The 20,414-nt window shown below is 40.7% G+C and overlaps 1 protein-coding gene across 1 annotated transcript in view; it reads right to left on the reverse strand.

The window, feature by feature from the left end:
* Positions 1 to 5,373: 5,373 nt before the first annotated feature.
* LOC147057881 (transmembrane protein 132C) overlaps positions 5,374 to 20,414 on the reverse strand; it is a 77,878-nt gene continuing 62,837 nt past the window's right edge. The window contains exons 6-9 of the mRNA XM_085910103.1: positions 14,720 to 14,928; positions 9,828 to 10,101; positions 8,369 to 8,560; positions 5,374 to 6,540 (exon numbers count right to left, since the gene is read on the reverse strand). Coding sequence (XP_085766229.1) covers positions 5,374 to 6,540; positions 8,369 to 8,560; positions 9,828 to 10,101; positions 14,720 to 14,928 — 1,842 coding nt within the window. The remainder of the gene's footprint in view (positions 6,541 to 8,368; positions 8,561 to 9,827; positions 10,102 to 14,719; positions 14,929 to 20,414) is intronic.

Consider the following 20,414-nt stretch of genomic DNA (forward strand, 5'->3'; position numbering starts at 1 on the left):
TTAACTCAACATTTGAACCCCCGATGAAATTCTCAGGGCATTTACTGCACAAACTTTTAAATGTTACACCGACTCTCACCTGTCTTGTGAGCGACAGCAGATGCTGCTGACAACGTTCGTTTAGTAATTAGGGGATCAGGTTCACAATAAGTAAGATAAACTACTGCAGGATGCAGTGCTTAAGAATATAGCCGAGGAGATGTAACCATTAGATGTGCTAATAACTTGCATTTACGGAGGCCTAATTATCTTATCGGAGTTGTCTTTGTTCATCTGCATCTCGGGTGGCGGAGATGGGTCGATGCGATCGCTATCTCAAAGATTGATTGATTGTAGTGGTTATAAACTCCTTCATTGAGCAAATGTGCTACTTTTGTTGCCTGAAAGAGCATTCAGATTAGGGATGTGTCATACTCCATATTTCATCTCAAAAGCCAACGTGATACATCTCTTGATAGACTTCAATGACACAACACAGTCAACATGAGGCAGCTCCTGATTAAATATGACCCAGTTCACTCCAATTATGACATGATATAATTTGACAGAATTTACAAATGAAAAAGTCCTCTGTAAACTTAGAGACATGATCCTTGCAATAAAGGCACTGCTGGAGCTATAAATAAAGATGAATACATAAAGGAGACATTTTCTCCATATGTTATAATTTTTCGAAAATTACATGAGTGTTTTCGAATTTGCGCTCCTCCTTTGTTAAATGACAGGATTGGATGCAAATCGTTGTCAGGCAACATTAATGAACATTTCTACCACATAGTTGAGAGATTCTGAGTTTGAATTTGGGTTCAGGGTTATATTCAGTTTTTATTTAGTTATTTATTTATTTATTTTTTGTCGAATGCAAGATTTGACAAATAAAAAAGAACACTAAGTATTATATAATAAAGTTAACTGCACTTTTTTCATCTTCAATGAAATCCAAACGTTCATATATAATATAATCTAAAAATTATTGTTTAATAAATGTAATGTATACTTTCAGTTAGTTTTTGTCACGTCATTGTTATTTTTTCTTTACTTTGTTAACAAAAATGCATTTTTTCCCCCCAAGTTTAGCTTTTGTTAACGTGAATAAACCTGATTGAAAAACAAGTTCTCTAGGGAGATGAAACAAAATGATGCACTTGAAGTTTAGATGCAGTTAAATTATACACTACATACCAATAATATTGCAAAAGTTTTGCAATATGCCAATGTCTGCCTACACCTCTACACTGACTGAAGGTTCAGCTCTGCAGTCAGACCAGTCCCCCCTGACCCATGCTTATCATTTAAATATTCTTCCAGTGGTAAAGGTCATATTGACTGATGCGTCAAAGGGGCAAAGAAAATAATTGAAATGATATATTTGATACACACACATCATCACATTCATTCATTTTGCAGGCCCAGTTACACAGTAAAATGTTCATAGTAGAGCTTGACTTCCATAAGAAGGTACAGGTATCAGGATAAATATATCTCATCCTCTTACCGTATCCGTGCCAGGTGACTCTTGACAACCCCCTGACCTTCTGTTGTGTTCCAGTAGGCAAAAACACCCTGATTTGTCTTGGTTGATATGTTGCTACATGCACGGAGCCCTACCAGTGCTTCAGGACTGATAGTGACAAAATGGATAGTGTTCTTACCTCAGCTTCAAGAAGGGTTTGAACAACAAATGCAATTGTTTTTTGCCTTTGGCTTTTAGAGTCAGGCCTGATATATATTTGTGGTAAGTTGTCTGCTCTTAAGCAGTCAACAGGAAAAGTTTGAAGTATTTTCCTGGTCTGATGATACATCCAAATCTTTTTTAGATATGAAAAACTGTTTCTCCACTGTTCATTTCAGTCTTACTGAGCCATACAATTAAATATGTAATGTAGCAGATGCTTCACATGTTTAGTTAATCTCTATTGAGTCCGAACCACATAATTCCACTCTGCTCCATTTGGCACCATTCCCTCATTGCTGCGATCATTAGTTCTGTAATAGAAGAGAACTCAAATACTAAGAGCACTCACTAAAGCTGTTTTTGCAGAGTGCACTTTTTAATATCTTTGTAAAATATTTACCTTCAAACAAGTTTCAGGCAACTCATCAACCTTTGAGAATCCATTTTGAAATAATTATTCAGTCTGTTAAGTTTGTTTTGCCAAAATAAAGTAGCTCCCTTTTGTTGTAACCTTACATAAGGAAAACAAACTGCATCCATCTAAAAATTAGACTTTGCCACCCAGAATACATCCATCCATCCATCCATCCATTCATCCATCCATCCATTTTCTGTACCGTTATCCCAGCAGTCATCGGGCAGTAGGCGGGGGACACCCTGAAATGGTTACCAGCCAATCGCAGGGTACACAGAGGCGAACAACCATTTACACTCACATCTATGGGCAATTTGAGTACTCAAGGCATGTTTTTGAAATGCGGGTGGAAACCGAAGTGCCTGGAGAAAACCCACGCAGGCACGGGACAACACGCAAACTCCACCCAGGGAGGGCCAGAGGTGGAATCGAACCCACACCCTCTGAACTGTGAGGCTGATGTGCTAACTGGTGCATCACCGTGCCGCCCCAAGAATACATCAATCCAGTTAATATGCCTTATTTTCAGAATTCAATTTGCAGATAATATTTCGAAATTCATGATCAATAGACAGCAAGCAATTGGCAGCAGACTCTTCTCACATTTTCGCGGTTGGGGGTTTGAATCAGGGCTGCGGCTTTGCTCTGATGGAATTTCCATTTTCTCCCTGTGCTCATGTGTGATTTCTCATGTGTGATTCTTGCATTTGGTGTGAATGTGTTTTTGTGCTTTGCGATTGGCTGGCAACCAGTTCAAAGTGCCTCTGCCTACAAATTCAACTGGGGCACTACAGCACACCCACAAACATAGTGAGGGTAAGTGTTATAGAAAATACCGTAGATGGATGGATATAATTAATCATAAAGTTTTTAGTCAGTTTCCAGAAAAGGCATTACATCAGTGAAGAAAATGTGGACCGGTCTTTCTCTTTCTTTGATAAAATTGTGTTGTTGATTTTCAGTGACTTTACCATGCTTCTGTGTAATTTCAAGTTCTATTAAAGCTGCAGTGCACTTATTTCAAAAATGTCTCTAGAGGGAAAAAAAACCTAATCAGGCTGTGAATCATTTGGAAATTGCAAACACGGACCACAGGGAGAACTGCCAAGCATTAGTGAGAGCTTGTTGTGCTCACATCATTAATTTCATTAAAAGTCCATTTAAGATGGAGGCCTCCGGGAGAACCTGCTCACTTTTATTCCAGGGTAGTCTAGACTTAGCTGAGCAAGTGTTCAGTTTCCATCCTCCAAAAATGGAATCATTATTCTCCAGTGCTATGTTTTAAAGCAGAACCTGAGGGGGTAAAGATGCTTTTTTCTTACCTTGAAGATGTTAATGCCACTGGTTGTGGTCAGAGGCAGTGGGGCTTTAATTGCAGCGGGCCCCCCATCCATCACCCACTTGCGGCCAACACTTAAATCGTCCCAGACCTCACAGCGGCGCTCCTCGCCCTTCACAGTCTACTGCCTTAGCACAGCAGTCACCGTCTCAACACGGCACATTTACCTCATGGGTGCTACATTTGTGCTTCAAAGCCTCTAGTGGGGCCACAAACAGAACACGTCACATCATCGACATGCCAAAGTACAAAAAGTAAAAAAAAAGCAGAAGCTGTATGTGTGTGATCGAGTGCAACTAATATTCTTATAGGGTGATGCTTTAACTCCAAATATTTCTTTTAGCATTTCGTGTACTTAAACTTTGATTTATCAAGTTATTCTTAATTTACCAGTTGGTTTATGGGTTTTTTATGATAATGTGTTTAATTGCAAGAACACTAAATGAGATAAGCGAGAGCCAACAAGCTGCTTGAACTAATTAAACAAGTGCACAAAAGCCACAAAACTTTCTTACAAGTGTGTTTGTGTGTGTATAGATGTGTGTGCATGCATGCATGCATGTGTGTGTCGATTCACAATTACACTCAAACTAATGGCTGCTGAAGTACCTCAGGTCTCCCGTCATCCGAAATATAATATTGTGAGTGTTGCTGATTAACAATCAGAGCCACACTGCAGTAACGGTTAACAAAATGAAAACATTTCTCGGCTTGATGGAAAATAATAACACACACTCAGAACCCCCACCCCTCAGCCACCACCCCTAAAAAAACAGTTAACACCACTGTGACAATAATATTGTTGAGTGAGAAAACACAATTTTTCAGACGATTGCCTTTGTTTGGGACATTTTAAAAGATGATTATTTGTGCATTTGTGAAAAACAACCTTGCTCCTAACTACGCCTCATTTCTTTTCAAGTGAAAGCTTGCGAAGACACCTCATTTGGTCCATCAGTATGCTCTCCTGGCAGCTATTGGCAGAGGTTAACAAGACCTTAATTGGTATTTTCTTCTAAGCTCCCAAAACTCAAGGGCAGCATAAGAAATACCACATTACCACATTGTCCAGGCATTTAAAAGCTCTTCGATGCTCTCGCTGTCCTGTGAGGACTGATTTTTAAGGACAGGGATGCTTTAATGGCAACTGTTTTCCTTCATTGGTCAGCAATAAAGAACTAAGGCTCTCCCCGTGTGGCTAAATTGCATCACATAAAATACTCTTAACACCAGCATTAATGTGTAATTTGGTCCCCATTCTCAACCCCTCTGCTTACAAAACAGCAACAGTTATCCAGACAAATGAGATGTTTAAAGACGCTGCACTCAATAAAAAGCTGATACACGCTCTTGACATCGCTGTATATTCCTTCAATGTTCTGAAAATACAATATACAGAGCAACAATACACTGCTTCATATGAGGTTGTACACTTGGCCTTGTTTGGGAGGATGATGAGGAACAAAACATTCTGCCTGTTTCTTTCCAACAACATGCACGCATTTCGTTTGGACTTTTATTTTCCTGAAACAGTTACAACTTGGTGGGAGAAATTGAGAATCAAAATGTTACACAATTCTCCCAAACATTTGTGCCTAAACATTCAGAGCATCCTTTTTTTTTAAATAAAAGAAATCTACATGCCATCTGAATTTCACAGCTTTGTCGGCAGCAGATCACTACTGGGAAAAATACTAATCCTGTAATAATACAACAAAAACTGAGGAACAAAAGAAAAAATATATATACCACCAAGTCCTCGTTGAATAATGAATGTATTTTTATGTCGAATTACATTTGCGGCAAAGCGACAAGCCTTGATGTCATTGCACCTTTGGCAGGTTGGATATGATTTTCACTCAAATGTCCGAGTTCACTTTAAATCCAAACCCACTTTTCCCTGAAAGGCAAAAGGGTGAGTTATGAGTGCATCAGTGTGCAGTATTATGCCACTTCTTTTAAAGCACTGTCATTTAACCGTTCCATGTAATTGCGCAACTCCTTGGAGTCTGCGAGCGCTACGTCCTGACACACCCACTTAATGTCCTGCTTGTGGCATCGGGTCAACGTGCTAACAGTCGGGTAGCCGCTGTCCGGGGGCATGGTGTTGAATGTGGTGAACTGTACTCGCTTCCTCTTAGTTGTGGGCGATTCCCCCTTGCCTTCCTTGGCCAGGCAGCCGGCGTCGGCTGCCCGGTGCACTTGGCTCTGAACGTTCTTCTGGGCCGAGCCCCCGTTCAACAAGTGGCTGCCTTCCTCCAGTCCGCTGCCCGAGTCTATCATGGAGGTCTGCTCATCCTGCTGGGGTGACAAACTGATTTCGCTCTCCAGTAGCTCGACTTCGTTTCCCAGCCACACCCAGTCGTGGGCGTGGTTCATGTTCTCTTGGCCCTCGACGGACAGCTCTTTGTGGCGGTACTTCAATGTGTAGGAGATGCAGTTTATTAGAAACACTAGGATAGCAAGGCAGAAGACCCCCAGGAGGGCGTACATGCCAATCTCCAGATCTGTCAGACCACGAGCAGTCTGTATGAGGTCGTCTTCCACGTTGCGCCCATGGGGCAGGTCCACTTGAGCAGGGAAGTCAGAAAAGTCGATTGGCATACTCTCACTGCCGTCACCAGAGAGTTTGTCCCCATTGGGTCTGCGCACAATCGCACTACCAATAGTGGTGGCCCCATTGGACACCCCTTGCTCCATGTCGGATATTGAGCTGCCATAGTAGTGGGCGTCCAGCCCAGTCCTGTCGGGTGAGGGCATCCTTCCTCTGTTCTCCATCTCCTCACCATCGGTGCCGTAATCGTTGCTGCCTCCTCTGGAACTGTCACTATAACCAAACTTCACCTTAACATTACAATTGCCCGTCGCCAGGATACTACGCCGTTTAAATTTCTGGCAAATCTCACAAACACTCATTTCTACCCTGACCAGCAGGCCTTGGCCCTCTGCTTCTGTCACAATAACAGGCCATTTCCACGAGGGGTTCTGTTGCACCGTCACCACGTCCTCATCCAGGGATGTGGCTGTCAGGATAAAAAAGTCCGAGTTGTACAGGTCTAAAGGAGTCACGGAACCATCGCTGAACTGCAACCAGGCACTGATCAAGGCCTCCTGTGAAAACACCAACACACAACAAACAGTACAGAGAAAGAACAATACAGTGCGGAACCTAAGCTTCATTTCACAAACTGGGACATGATTCTCAATGTATTAATATCATGTTGAGTATTATTTTGCCCAAACACATGCATGAGATTTTGAGGTTTAGGTAGGAGCATTTAGAAATCAAGGGGCTAAAATACTCACATACTTTTTAATTCATTTTACATTCAGCAAGTTACTGATTTTAACCCCTAAAACACAACATTAATTGACTCTCATATTTTCATCATCTCCTTTCCATTGTATTGTTGAACACAAATCTATTTTGTTGACCTGACAGTCATTTTTTGGTACAGCACTGTTGTGTAAAACCAACAGAAAAAAACAGTATTCATCAGTTTCATTTAGACTTCAAACCACAGGACTTTGCACGTGGTGAAGAAAATATACGGTCTTTCAATATTCTCTGAAGTGGCGAGAAACGTGAAGAAGTAGTTCAGAGATGATGTTTGATGGGGAGATCAAAGCGCCCACAATGACGGTAGCTTGGGGAAATGAGAAGTGGAAGCAAAATATGATTTGAGGTCCAAGTTGGGGATATAAGTCATATTTGGGTACAGAGACTGTGCTGTTGCAATCGCATGCACTCAGATTAAGCTGCTACTTCTATTAGCTGCCCAAGGAAACATATTTGGTCACACTCTCACTTTCAGGTTTTGACTGAAGTGACTTAGTGATATCTGGAACAAATAAACAGACATCACTTGGTTGTTTAAAAACATTTATAGAAACTTAAATTTAATTCTGTGTGATTAGAAAGGTCAAGTATGGTTTAGCTGTCAGATAAAGGCTTTGCATTTAAAAGCATCCTAACCATGATCCGTATCAAAAACAGCCTTTGAAAATATAATATTGTTCTGACAGGGCAGTTTTACTTTGTTCAAGTTTATTGCATCAGTGAATATTAGTCACTGAAACTATTCTTGAGAACAAAACATCTGTTCATCTGTCCATCCAACCGTCCATCCAACCGTCCATCCCTCCATCCATTCAACTGTCCATCCATCCATCCATCCATCCATCCATCCATCCATCCATCCATCCATCCATCCATCCATCCATCCATCCATCCATCCATCCATCCATCCATCCAACCATCTATCCATCCATCCATCCATCCATCCATCCAACCATCCATCCATCCATACATCCATACATCCATACATCCATACATTCTTCCATCCGTCCATACATCCATACATCCATCCATCTTCTTTTGCTCATCCTGTTCAGGGCGGTAAGGAAGCCGGAGCAAATCCTTGTTGATTGATTAAAAGGGATCTGGATATGTTGCCAGTCAAAGGCACTTACAGTATTAACCAATAACCCCCCATAAAAGAAAAAAAAGATTCACATCTTCATCTTCATCCAATTATTTAGTGATCTTCCAAACTGGAGGTGTTAAATCCCATCTCAGGAGACTCAGTCCAGCATTGACTATATAGGCAATCAATCCAAAGACCACTTCATTCATTTTCACGCCATTGCAGAAAAAGACAGCTTGCAGGGCAAGAACTGGGCACATAATTCACATGCACTAACAAGGGTAAGATGAAGGCTCAGTGAATATTGACATTAATTATATGACATTAATCATAATATGACATTGAATATGTCTGTTCATATTTTGTTGCATTATGTTTTGGTTTTGTTTTGGTTACATTTCAGAAGTCACCACAATCGGCCACTGGCATGAATTGTTTGGCACAATCTTTAGACTGGATGCAAAATTACTTGTTGTGGAACTTAATCAGGACAGTTCTTTAGTTGTTCTGACCTGTTTGGGGCTCTGCAGAACCTCTTGTGCGGTGGTGGTAGCCAGTATGGCTCTGTTGCTTCCTGGACTGAGCTCCAGGCTCATTGATAGTCCTGTGACCAACTGTACCCCCAACTCTGTGATGGTGACTTTGTCATCCACCACCGTGACGGTCCTCTCTGCCAAAATTGAGTCTGACAGAGGAGACAGCACCTGCCACGAGACAGACATAGTACAGCGAGCTCAAAAAATATTGTTTTCTTTGACGTTTATTGTATATCAGTTCTCAATATATCATAAAAGTGACACGACAAAATGGACTCTGAGTCTATTTTACAGCTTCTTCATGAAATCTTTTTCATTTCCTGTTGCAAACATTGTGGCTTGTGTAGGTCGTAGGAGAAATAACCAGAAAGAACTATAGCAACACAGGAAAAAAACATCACCGATGAAAATGTAAAAAAAAAAAAAATAAACCACTGTTTGATTGATGTGATTCTTTGCAATGGAATGGAATCACCAATGACCACTGTGAAAATGTCTCCGTCTTGAAAACAGCAGATTAGCGCGGGTTATCAGTGATTTAAGAAAATGTCTCTCCAAGTGTTTCATCTCACATAAAAGGCTCACAAGCCCCTGTGCAAAATCCAAAATGATACCCCAAAACTACTTTTTATTCCATTCGCTTTCTCAAACCACGTAGATCAAAGAACAATTTCGCTCGGTTGTTATCCATACTCTAAACCTTCTGCAGGTAGGAATCAATTTCTTTGATTCATACTAGTAATCTGGAGAAGAGACATACTTTAACCCCAAAACAGAGGCAGACAGTCACACTTTGTTTATGATGAATCCTATGCAACTGAAGGGTAACTTTTATTTCCTCCATGCATATTGACATGCAAAAAGATCAATCTGAAGTGTGACACAAGTTGTGTGAACTCATCCTGCTCATTGGTTTTGTCAAAAGTGGACCAAAGATGAAATCAGAAATGAGGAAGCAGATTTTATGCAGATTTTGTGTGGAAATGTAAAATAGTATCAAGATGCAAGAGCCACATGGGAGGCCAGCAAGTATTTGTCTGTTGAACCAACTAAGTCCAAGCGAGCACAACCCCTTTTACCTTGTCCCTGACCCTTTATCTTGGGTTACGGGAGCTTTGTGCTGAAACTATGACGGAATATCCAGCTCCACAAAAAAAGGGGTATATTGCACTGACATGTGCAGTCTACTTCCATGTGCATTGCACATGGAAGTCAAAACAATATTGATTATTAGCCATAAAGTGTACCCAACCTCGGCAAGAATTGCCAGTTAGTGGCATTAGAAAGCAGAATCATTGGTATGAAACCAAATTCCTAGTATTGAGTTCCCTGCCATTTTCCATACGAATATCCCACTGCAATGACTGAATTTGTATGTTATAATTGACAGTATTTTATCATTGATATGACACCACTATAATACTACATGACGTACCTGGATGGTGGTCATTCCCACACCACGTCCCATAAGTATCCGTCTGTTCAGCAGCTTTACGATCTGAGGGTTCTCCACCTTGAGAAATTCCCACACTAACTCTGTTATGTCCACTTGCCAATCAGTGCCCAACATGTAGCTGGTCTGGCTTCTGGGATCGGCAGAGTCAGCAACAAAATGAGTCAGGACTCTGACCATGGCGTGCTGGTACTGCAGAGTGCAGCCTCGTCCCCGTCTGTCTTCATCATCATCATCCTCACTGTCCCGTGTGGACCTAGCAATTACAGAACAAGACTCAGAATCTGAAGTCGGGGTGGCAATTTGTACTTGGACATGGTGTTGCCCTGAGATTGATGTAAACATTGACATGCTAACTTCAAATCAATTTGCTAAAATTCAATTCAATTTAAAAAACTGTATTCGTCCCTGCAGGGCAATTGAAGGCACAATTAAAAGACAGTGAACACATACAATCACTAATTGCGCCAAAACAATAAGGCTAGATTGTAAAGTACTAAAGCAGGTGCAAATTACCATGAGATGGATGTGCGTGTGCAAAAACATTCAAAAAGTGACAGAAATACTTTAGGAAAGTTACAAATTCAGGAGCTTGTGATTAACTTCACTCATTACGAGACACGTGAATTTGAGGGTGACATTCTAGAATGATACTGTTTGATAATAAGAAGGGTGCAAAAGGAAATAAACCTGCTTCACTGCATTGCTTTTGAGACACATTTTAATGACAACTGGCAAATATTCACGCACACAATAGGCAAACAGCAGGATGATGAAGATCAAGAAATGTTTTCAAAACTGTAGGAGGATCAATGCGGTGCGCACATAGCATTGTTCTTTCAGTATATCTCTCATTCACCTCTTCGTCATTGATGTTTATTCTTCGATTTTCTGGCCTTTATTTTTTGATCAATGAGTTGGTAGGGTAACAATTGTCACAGATCTTCAGTCTTGATTTAAAATGTTTGTGGGCCTTTGTAATCGTGAAACTGCTTTGTCATTAATTCAGGAGGTCCAACATTCCCACCACTTTTAGTTTTATCAATATTTTATCTTTTGCCTCAAAAGTATCAGAGGAAAAGCAGGAAAATGTGTGTACTTTGGAATTAAAGATGGAAAAGCTACACTGGACGCATTTCACGTGCAATTGGATGTCAGGCATCCACCGTGGATAATAGAAATCGGAATAACGTCACAGCCACTAAGGTTCAACAACAAAGCAACAAGGAGCAACAAGAGCTTCAGTAAAGAGGCAGGACGATTCACACTATGAATATAGCGGTAATTTTTATTTAGTGCAGAGATCAAGCGCTTTTATATTGAAAACCAAATGCTCAAACATGAGTCAATTTGACCCTAGGTTTGAAAAGAGATGCCAAAGCTGCCTGGAGTGGGAGAGCAAGGCCAACAACGGATTACATTTTCAAGCAAAACAAGACATCTTTGTGCAATGAAATGTGATTTGCTCTGTAGTATCAATGAAACTGTCAATAGAACATGAAGCAAAGGAGAAATGTATGGTCCTTAGCTATGGAGCGGCGTTGTGTTGGTGCAATAAATTTGTTTTTCAGAGCAGCTGTTTCCTCTTTGCAAAACACTTTTGAGTTGTCAGGGTAGCAATTTCTTGCACGGAATTAGGGATGCTTGTTGCTTTAGCTTAAAATAGCAGATCTGTTGTCTCTAAACTGGCCCTGCATGACACGTTTATTGCATATTCATGAACGCTAACTCTCCTACTCATGACTTTTATGTCTTTTTCTCAAAAAATGTAGGAATACTGTTATCCTAAATTTGAGGCAGCAGTGTCATTTGTTTTTGTCCTCTCATTACATCATATTTGTTTTTTCAACAGCAAGGGCCATTTTTAAACAAATTTACTGAATTTGGAAATAGACAACATTGGTCATTAATTCATGTCCATTTATTCTACAAACACGATTATGAGTGTTCCCTTGGGGGAGACAATTTGCCATCTTAAACTAATTGAGAAACAAAACTCAACACGAAGACTGTCCTGGTTCTTACTCACTTCCTACTTTTAAATTCAGAGGATACTTTAAATAATAATGTAAAGGTCATCTGTTTTTTTGTTTTGCTCTATCTGACAAATCTGATGCGAAGACAAGATGTAAAAAAGATTATTTTTATTGGTATAAAGGAAGGGAAAGAAACTCTATATAATCATTTGAAAGAAGTGCTATGCCTTATGCCTGTGTGCTACTCCTACACAAGTTTGTCGTTCGTGAGGGCTTATCTTGTCTCCATTTTGACAAGGATTAGGGAGGGAAGGGGTGAGGCATGCACGCAGTGCCAGTCATCAACTAAGAGAGGAGAGCTTTTGCAACAATCCGACTAACGTGCTTGATGGTGCTTATTTTCCCGCAGTGCAGCTGCAACTTTGCCAGCCTAGCAGAGAGAAGTTGTCTCAAATTAGTACCGGAGTTCCTTGGCTTCCCGTCTAGGCTTACGGAAAGTGGACCATTGGCCTTTCACGCAAAGAGACAGAGTGCAACTTTAAAAGGTCATGTCTGCTAGCCCCTGATAAACAAAGACAGGCAAATGACAAAGAAAACAAGCAGTTATGTTGGCATCAACAATTACAACACACTCGGGCTGTCCCTATTGATAAAGTCATCCAGCACACCTCTGGGAGTTTTCACTTTCATTCCTCCATTCTTTTTTTATATATGGGTGAGCAGAAGCCTGTCCCGGCTGACTTTGGATGAACGGCAGCGATCACACTGCAATGGTTGCTAGTCAATTGCAGGGCTTGCTCTTCATCTCACTAGAAGGGGGCACATGTAAATAGCACAACAGTGCACAGGAAGACGACAAGTTCAACACTTTCCAAATGTAATTAGAGTCAAGGTAGGCTCATAGTTTTTCATCAATTGATGCAATTTGTCAATGTTAGAGTGGAGATGTTGGCAGATGCTGCTGGTGATGAGCCCCCAGGGGAGTCATCTGACCTCAATACAGCTCTAATAATGTCTTTCCGACTGATGACTGAGAGGTGCGATGGCAGGCCACCTTAAGCCGGCTGTAATGACAAGCTGTATTGCACTGGTCAGCCATTTTCTGATCAACCTCCAAGTGTCACTGGGCATGAAGGTGGAAAGAGGTAGCCATCATCATTCATCCACCCCTGTCATAATTCAAACTACAGTTGAAATATCACATTTCACAAGTGATAAAAGCAATCATCACTGTCTGAAATCAAGCTAGTTTTCCCACAGAGGACAATTATCCAGTGACGTGCATTGAATTTGGATGTGGGAATTTATTGATCTAATGGTTTGTGAAACATTGGTCCATGGCCTGGTACTGTTCTGCAGTGAGAGATTATTTTTTTCTATTTGCAGCGGAATGTACATCAGTATCCCCAACCTTCATCGTCAGTCAGCTTCCAAAAACCAAGATACGTCACGCTGCCCACGGCCTACGTAATGAGCCCCCCAATTGGGAACAATAGGAAATATACTGTACTGAAATATACCCGTACATCGTACCAATCTGGATATGCCACCCCAAACTATGCCCCAACATACCCTTCAACACAATGACTGGAAGCTCCACAACCAAGACACGAGATGTGAAATGAAGATAATAAACGAGTGGAAATAAATTCATACAATTCATTCAAGTTGTAAATGTAGGTCAGAGCTTCTGCTAGTGTTTGGGAAAGCAGAGAAGGTCTTGAAGGCCCAACTGCCCGCTACTGCAATTACTGTGACATAAGTCTGCAAGACATAGCAGGACCGTTATTTTATTATTTTAGAGATTAGGCATAAATTCTACATAGAAAAATGTCACGGACCAAATAAAAACTGATTGGAATTGGTAAGGCATAGACAAATAAAACTATTTTGTCCTATCTGCAAATTCCGAGGTCGTACAGCACATTAGTGTAATTTTCCAATGTCACTTCCTGTTAGTGCGGTGACTAAAAAGGGGCCAAAGCTTTTGCCTATACATTGTAGCGTCACATCATTTGTCATGCAAACAGTGATACATGCTTAATAAATACCTCAGTGAGTACCAATAAAACAATTTTACATAATCTATGTATAAGTGTAGTTTGCCATATATGCCTATAGTGGTCATACAGCTTAATTAATTAATTAATTTATTTATTTATCCGTTCAATCGTTCATTCAACTTTTGAACTACTTATGAGGGCCCGTTGGTTTTTGAAAACTGTATAAACCGTTTCTTTTGACTGTTGCTCTTCGATTTGCATTCCCATATTTATACCTAATGCTGCGTCATTAGCAGGTGAACAAAGAGACGGTGCAAAGTATTTTGAGTAACCTTGAAATTGGAAAAGTGCTCCACAAGAGAAAATCCATCACAAGTTATATATAGGTTATCTTGAGGAAGAAATTTTTTTTAAAATTGTACAATTTGAATAGAAATACATTTGAGGTACGTATATTGAGTTTTAATACAACTTCAAAACAATTCAGTGCAATACATTTGACCAATCATAATCTCTGTTTAACTTTTAAAAAGGAGCAAACTGTTCAGTGTTAGGACAGGTGATTTATTTTTATTTTTATTACTACTACGATATTTGCTTTGACGGGGCAATATTGTCTAACTTGATTGACAACTTTCCTGCACCAGGTAATTACGTCACTCGATGTTGTTGAAATTTAGTGGTGACTTGCTTGATTTTTTTTTTTTCCACAGTAAGTTGGGTCTTGCTTGGTACAACTTAAGACTTACTTGTCCGTTTTTGAGCACTACTAAAAGAAAATCCATGCAGCCCACTCAGTAAGATAGAAGACACACCACACCAAGTTTGTTTAAGGAAGGGTTGTGAGCATTTGTGGGAACACACGTGTCAATAAGTGCATCATGCAGCACCTTACCTAGGACTGTTGGACATGATGGGCACCCGCCACCCTTTGATCTGGCTCAGTTCTGTGTCAGTCACTTCGATTTGGAGAGGAAGCCGAGGGATCCACACGTTGAGCTCCAGCTGAGCACTCAGGTAGGCGTAGGTAAAATTCACCGCCATCTTCACTTTGCCCTTCATCTCTTTGCCATTCACAAAAACATAGTCACATCTTTCGGACACCTGCAGAGGAAGAGGAGTAGGGTTTAAGAAGGATGGCGGTTATAAAGTTCAGCTTTTGCACTCCTGTGAAGGATACTCTGAGCGCTGTGGTCATTCCACCCTCCAAGGTGATTGTAAGACTGAGCAATCTTGAGTGTAGCTACTTTGATCAAGATGAAAGGTACTCAATCTGCTCCACTTGTAATATAAAAACGCAAGGAAGGAAGGACATCTTTTGAACCACAAGGAAAAAAATAAATAGACTCTTCTTTTAAAGTTCAGCTTACAGCTAAAAGAGGTACCAACAGATGGGAACTGGTAAAAAGACAGAAGTTGTCTCTTGATAAAATGCCCAAACTCAAAGCCATCTGTTTTATAAATTACTAAGCAAAAAGAATGACCTGTCCAATTTTGTGCGATAGAAAGATTCAACGCTTTATCTCTTGTGCATATTGTCTTTGAAAACACTATCTTGGCTTGTTTTTCACTTGCATCAGTTTAAAAGATGTCCAAAATCCCCCAGGCCCTCTCTTTAAAAGCTTTATGATTAAGCATTAAGCATCCATTCCTATTTTATATACATATATATATATTTTATTTTTATTTTTTTCATTTTTTATTTTTTTGAGGCATGCACTCTTCGAGATGTAAATCAACAAGGCAAAACCAGAACTTGTTTTTTTTCAGATTTTGATGTTTTCTCTCATCAACCTCATTAATCTTATGAAATGGCAAACTTCTCTGACTTGGAATTTGATGGCCGTTCCTCTCCTGTGAGGAATTGCAAATAAACAGCTATTCATCACCGGATTTTTGCAAGAGCAACAGCTGTTGCACACCTCTGTGACAGAGAAACAAGCTTTGTATTTGGAGGCTTGCTGCTTCCGACACAGTCACAGGATCTTTACTGCAAACTGTGCCTGTCTTTGTGCGGTAGGCGGGGTACACCCTGAACTGGTTGGTACTGATCTCGAATTATATATGACATGTCTCACCGCCATCTTTCTGCTGAGGATCCCCAAAGGTACAAAGTTACAAACAAAGCGGATAGCAAATTTTCTGGATCAGTGACGACAGCTCGTGTAACAAATACAATGCACTTACTTCATCACTTATGGGAATACAAGAAATTGTTTGTGAAGACATTTTGCTCGCACCTCTACTGAAGACATTGGGGTATTTATTTTAAAGAAAGCAATAAGTACATAGGTCTGATGAAATATGACATCAATCACAGTAAAATGAAAGAGCCGACGGTACTTTTTTTCAAATCTATTCCTGCCGGGCATCAATCATCTAAGCAGAAAATGTAAGAAGCCTGTCCCCTAACACACATTTCATAACACCTCCTACTTATATATAACTCCAAAACAGACTTTCATTATATAAACATGTTGTGTCCGTTTAACTCCTCCTCACAGCAAAGTGTGAATTAGACAGTCGCTGCCAGTCCAATTCAGAAAGAACCGTAAATGTCTGGGAGGATCCACTGGCACATTAATCAGACACATTAGGCAGCGAACGGGAGAATACTTAGAGCGCACATTAAGCCTGTCTCTGGATCCAGCCCAGGAAATTAAGAACTTACCAGACAGAGACAATCCATGGCAGATATGAAACAACGGGACCAGACAGCATGAAGGTGGGCTGAGGCTGTCTTTGCCTTGACAAGCAATTAACCATTCAGACTCGTCCACGCTGACAACACTGCTCACTTGAAGGCATTAGTTGTATGTTAAGTCCATGGAAATCTCTTCACACAGAAAAATGGCAAATGGCCAAGTTTTTAAATAGCTAAAACAAAGGCCCTTGTGAGGAAAAGCGACTGGCCAAGTTCTTAAACAGCTAATAGCAAAAACCGTCGTGAGGAAAAGCGGTTGAGAAAATGGAGTACAGTATTGCATCATAAACATAAAAATGTAGAAGTAAAAAAGTAAAAAGTTAATAAATACAAACAATCAAAAATAATGGCAGTTGACGAAACCCTTCAGGATGGATGGATGGATGGATAGACGGAAAGTCACAATCAAAAGCGGTGAAATGCAACGCATATTATCACTTATCAGTAAGAGGTTTAATTAACCCCACTTGTTTCCCATAACATGACCTTTATAATGCCCATTTTTCACACGATTATCATAATTTTCATTTAAGTTTTTATTTGAATTACCTTACCTGTCTTGATGTCTTGTGTAACATTACATTAGACATCTCTAATGGCACTTCATCAAACAAAATTGATGATGAAGAGGAACGTAAACATGCTGTGTCAAGTACAGTAGGTTTAAAACTAACCATCACTGCGGTGATCCATTTCAAACGTCAGATAAAAATGTTAACAAATCTTAACATGGCAAATGTTTAATAGAGAAAAATGCAAACCCATAATTTACTTATTTGCTTACTTATTACTGCTTGAACACATCTTTGCATTGTTAGCCTTGCTGTTTGATGCCTTTCACTATGAATGTGGTCAGAGTTGAGAAGTGTGGGTCTTCTCAAACAAAAGTGCTTCTGCTCAAACAAAAGTGAAAGTCTGCTCAAACAAGAAGAAGGTGGAGTAGTGGAAAATGGAAACTGTGAAGAAATGAACTCAAGATTCTGATCAGTGAGGTGAAAAGTTCTTCTTTTGTGCCATGGAGATCGGTTGAGGGTTCATTGTTAGAAGTTATAATAGCTACAAAACATTAGAAATTGTCACTGTACGCAGGTCGATCGTGTGCAGCTCTGACCACAAATTACCAATCTTTTGCCTGCGGCGTATGAAATACGAATGAAAACAAACAGTGAAAAGATATGAAGTAAAATATGAGACTTTTGAGGCACCCGGCAAAAGCACTAGAGTACCATCTTACTGTAGATATAAGGCTGTTTATGCGAGGCACGGGCTGGATGCAGTAGTTTATACAGTTGGCCCTTGAGCTGCCAAAACTATAAATTTGGAAAGAGGAATGTTCGTGCAAAATAATGAGGCTAGAGAATTATTATTGTCTTCACGTCAGACAAGATTTGTGGAAGCAAGGCGAAACTCTACAGAGGTTAAAAGGAAAGAAAATGTGACCTTGGGTGACCTTTTCTTTTTTGAATTCACTATCATCACAAGGCCACCAGTGAGTGCATCATTTTATGGGCACAGTGATTCATTATTCAGGTTTAATGTCACTCTGTGTTTCAATTCACTGAGAGCAATGAGAGTGCAGGATGAATGCTCTGACCAAAGATCCCACGGGTGGAGCTGTGACTTTTTCCTCTCCAACATCTTAGCCGACAGTTTAATTTCCCTGCGGAACGCCCCTTAACAATCCATATTCCCATATCAGGCAAGATGAGGTGGATCTAAGTCACAAAATATCCTCCTTTTTGACTTTGTGTGATCATAGCTTTACTTGAACTTGACCTGTCTCAGGCTGCCCATTCTCGGACTGATAGTTTCAACTAAAGTGGAAGCAGCTTTTTGCACAGCAGGGGTGGCACATCAAGATGTTACGGTGAAAAAAAGTCCCGCCACGGTTTCGCATAGATTATTTAGGAGTTTGTGGGAATCTACAGGAACAAAGTTGCTGATTCAACGCTCAACTTTCCACACTTATAAGGGATGCGTTGTGTTCTTGTGTCTTGTGACCTTGGTTTGAGAGACTCTCTAAAAATATGAGACAACTGGAACAAGCTGTCAGCTGTGAATAAATATCAAACACTCTTTCATGTAGGTGCCTGGTGTTTGTTTATACTTTCTGAAACATTTATACTGACTTGCTAAACATAGACATCACTGTATCTGCAACATATTTATTGATGTCAAATCATGTTTTTAATTTCAATAGTTTTGTATCATTTTGAACCAAAATCGCTGAATTGTTATAGTCATTGTGAAACCGAAGACGATTCGCTCAGAGGGGCCAACTTCCTGCCTAGTCTCCTCTGAGGATTGCGTATTCACACGGCTGCCTATGTTGACAGGCTATGCAGTTAGACAGAACTGCTCTCTCTCTTTATGTCGCTGTTTAAGTGTTCAAACAGTGTGGCTATATTAACAAATTTCCGTAGTTAAGCTGATGTATGGAATATCTAATATTGTCAGTGCCTCCCCAGTCATGAACCTCACCGCACGTCACTTGTATTTTTATATGGTGAATGTGCAATTATCACAATAATATTCTAAATACGGGATGACCGATTTGAATTTAATTTTGGTTAACCCAAATTAAAAAAAAAAAAGCAGAATTTAATTCCCCCAAAAAACTACCTAAAAAATCTAAATAAACCTACCAACCTAAATTCAATCGAACGCAATGCTAGGGATAGCCATCAGGGGGTGGCCAAGGGTGACTGGACGTCGTGGCGGCCATTTTGGAAAAATCATGGTACCATGAGTGTAAGGGACACCCAAAATAAGGACCTTCAGGTAAAATAGAATACCAATAAAAGCTGCTGTGGATGGTATGAAATGGATAAGCAACCTTTGTACACAACAGTGACAAAGGACCCAACCATATTTGAAGACACACTACTCAGGGTTGAGAATATTAAAATAGGTTTTGACTAATAATCGGAAATCCAATAAAGTCACACTAAAGGTTGCTCGAAAGTATATCCAAATTACCTGGAGTGACTATCGGAGAATGAGAGGTAGTACACAAGGGACCCACAAGAGGAAGCCACCAGGACCCTGAATGAATGGGAACCGTGAGTACAGAAACTTTCTGAAATACTAACCCTCTGGCAACACTACCATCAACATGTTGGTCTTCCCTGGGGCCTTGTGGTGTATGAAGCACAGGGAAGTGGAGGGAATTAAATCTAGCATCCCCTTAGGACGTGCGTTGCAATGGGACAAAGGAGATTGCTCGAAAAGGTAGGGGCATACTTTTGTAGGGTGTTTCCCACTCTGATCAGGGTGGATTGATCCTGAGCTCTTCTGCATTGAGTGGCTTGACCTGGATCGGTGTTAACGAAGGTTCAAGGTGACTCAGGTTGTAAGCGCTCAGTGACTCCAGTGCTCTTGGACCCTGATCGGAGGAGAAAGGCAGCAGTTCACCGCAGCTGGTTCTTACTGATCAGCGTGGATTGATCCCCAGCTCTTCTGCCCTGAGTGGCTTGACCTGGATACCTAGCGGTGTTAACAAAGGGTCAAGGCGACTCAGGGGGTAAGTATGCGGCCCCCCTGAGTTCCGACTCTAGGAACAAAGCACGCAGGGTGTGGTGGTCCAGAGCGGAAGGACCTTAATCGAGGCTCAGTCTTCTATGAGGGTTAGCCTCGCTCATGCTACAGCACACCTGGCACCACACACGTTACGATTGGACTCTAAATGTCGAATTGGAACGCTCTGGAAATTCTTACCCCGAATATTTACATCCCCTAGTCCAGTTTAGGTGACTAGGCCGAGGATGCACCGGGACCTAGGCGAAGTAGAATAGCTTTTCTTTTTCAGCCATTCCCTCGAGAATTACTGCAATACAGGTGAGTTCCCTCTAGGTACTTTGTTGGCAGGTTTGCCTTCCCTGGAGCC

Source organism: Syngnathus leptorhynchus, chromosome 4 (assembly GCF_054491065.1).
Source record: "Syngnathus leptorhynchus isolate UIUO chromosome 4, UIUO_Slep, whole genome shotgun sequence".
Lineage (NCBI taxonomy): Eukaryota > Metazoa > Chordata > Actinopteri > Syngnathiformes > Syngnathidae > Syngnathus > Syngnathus leptorhynchus.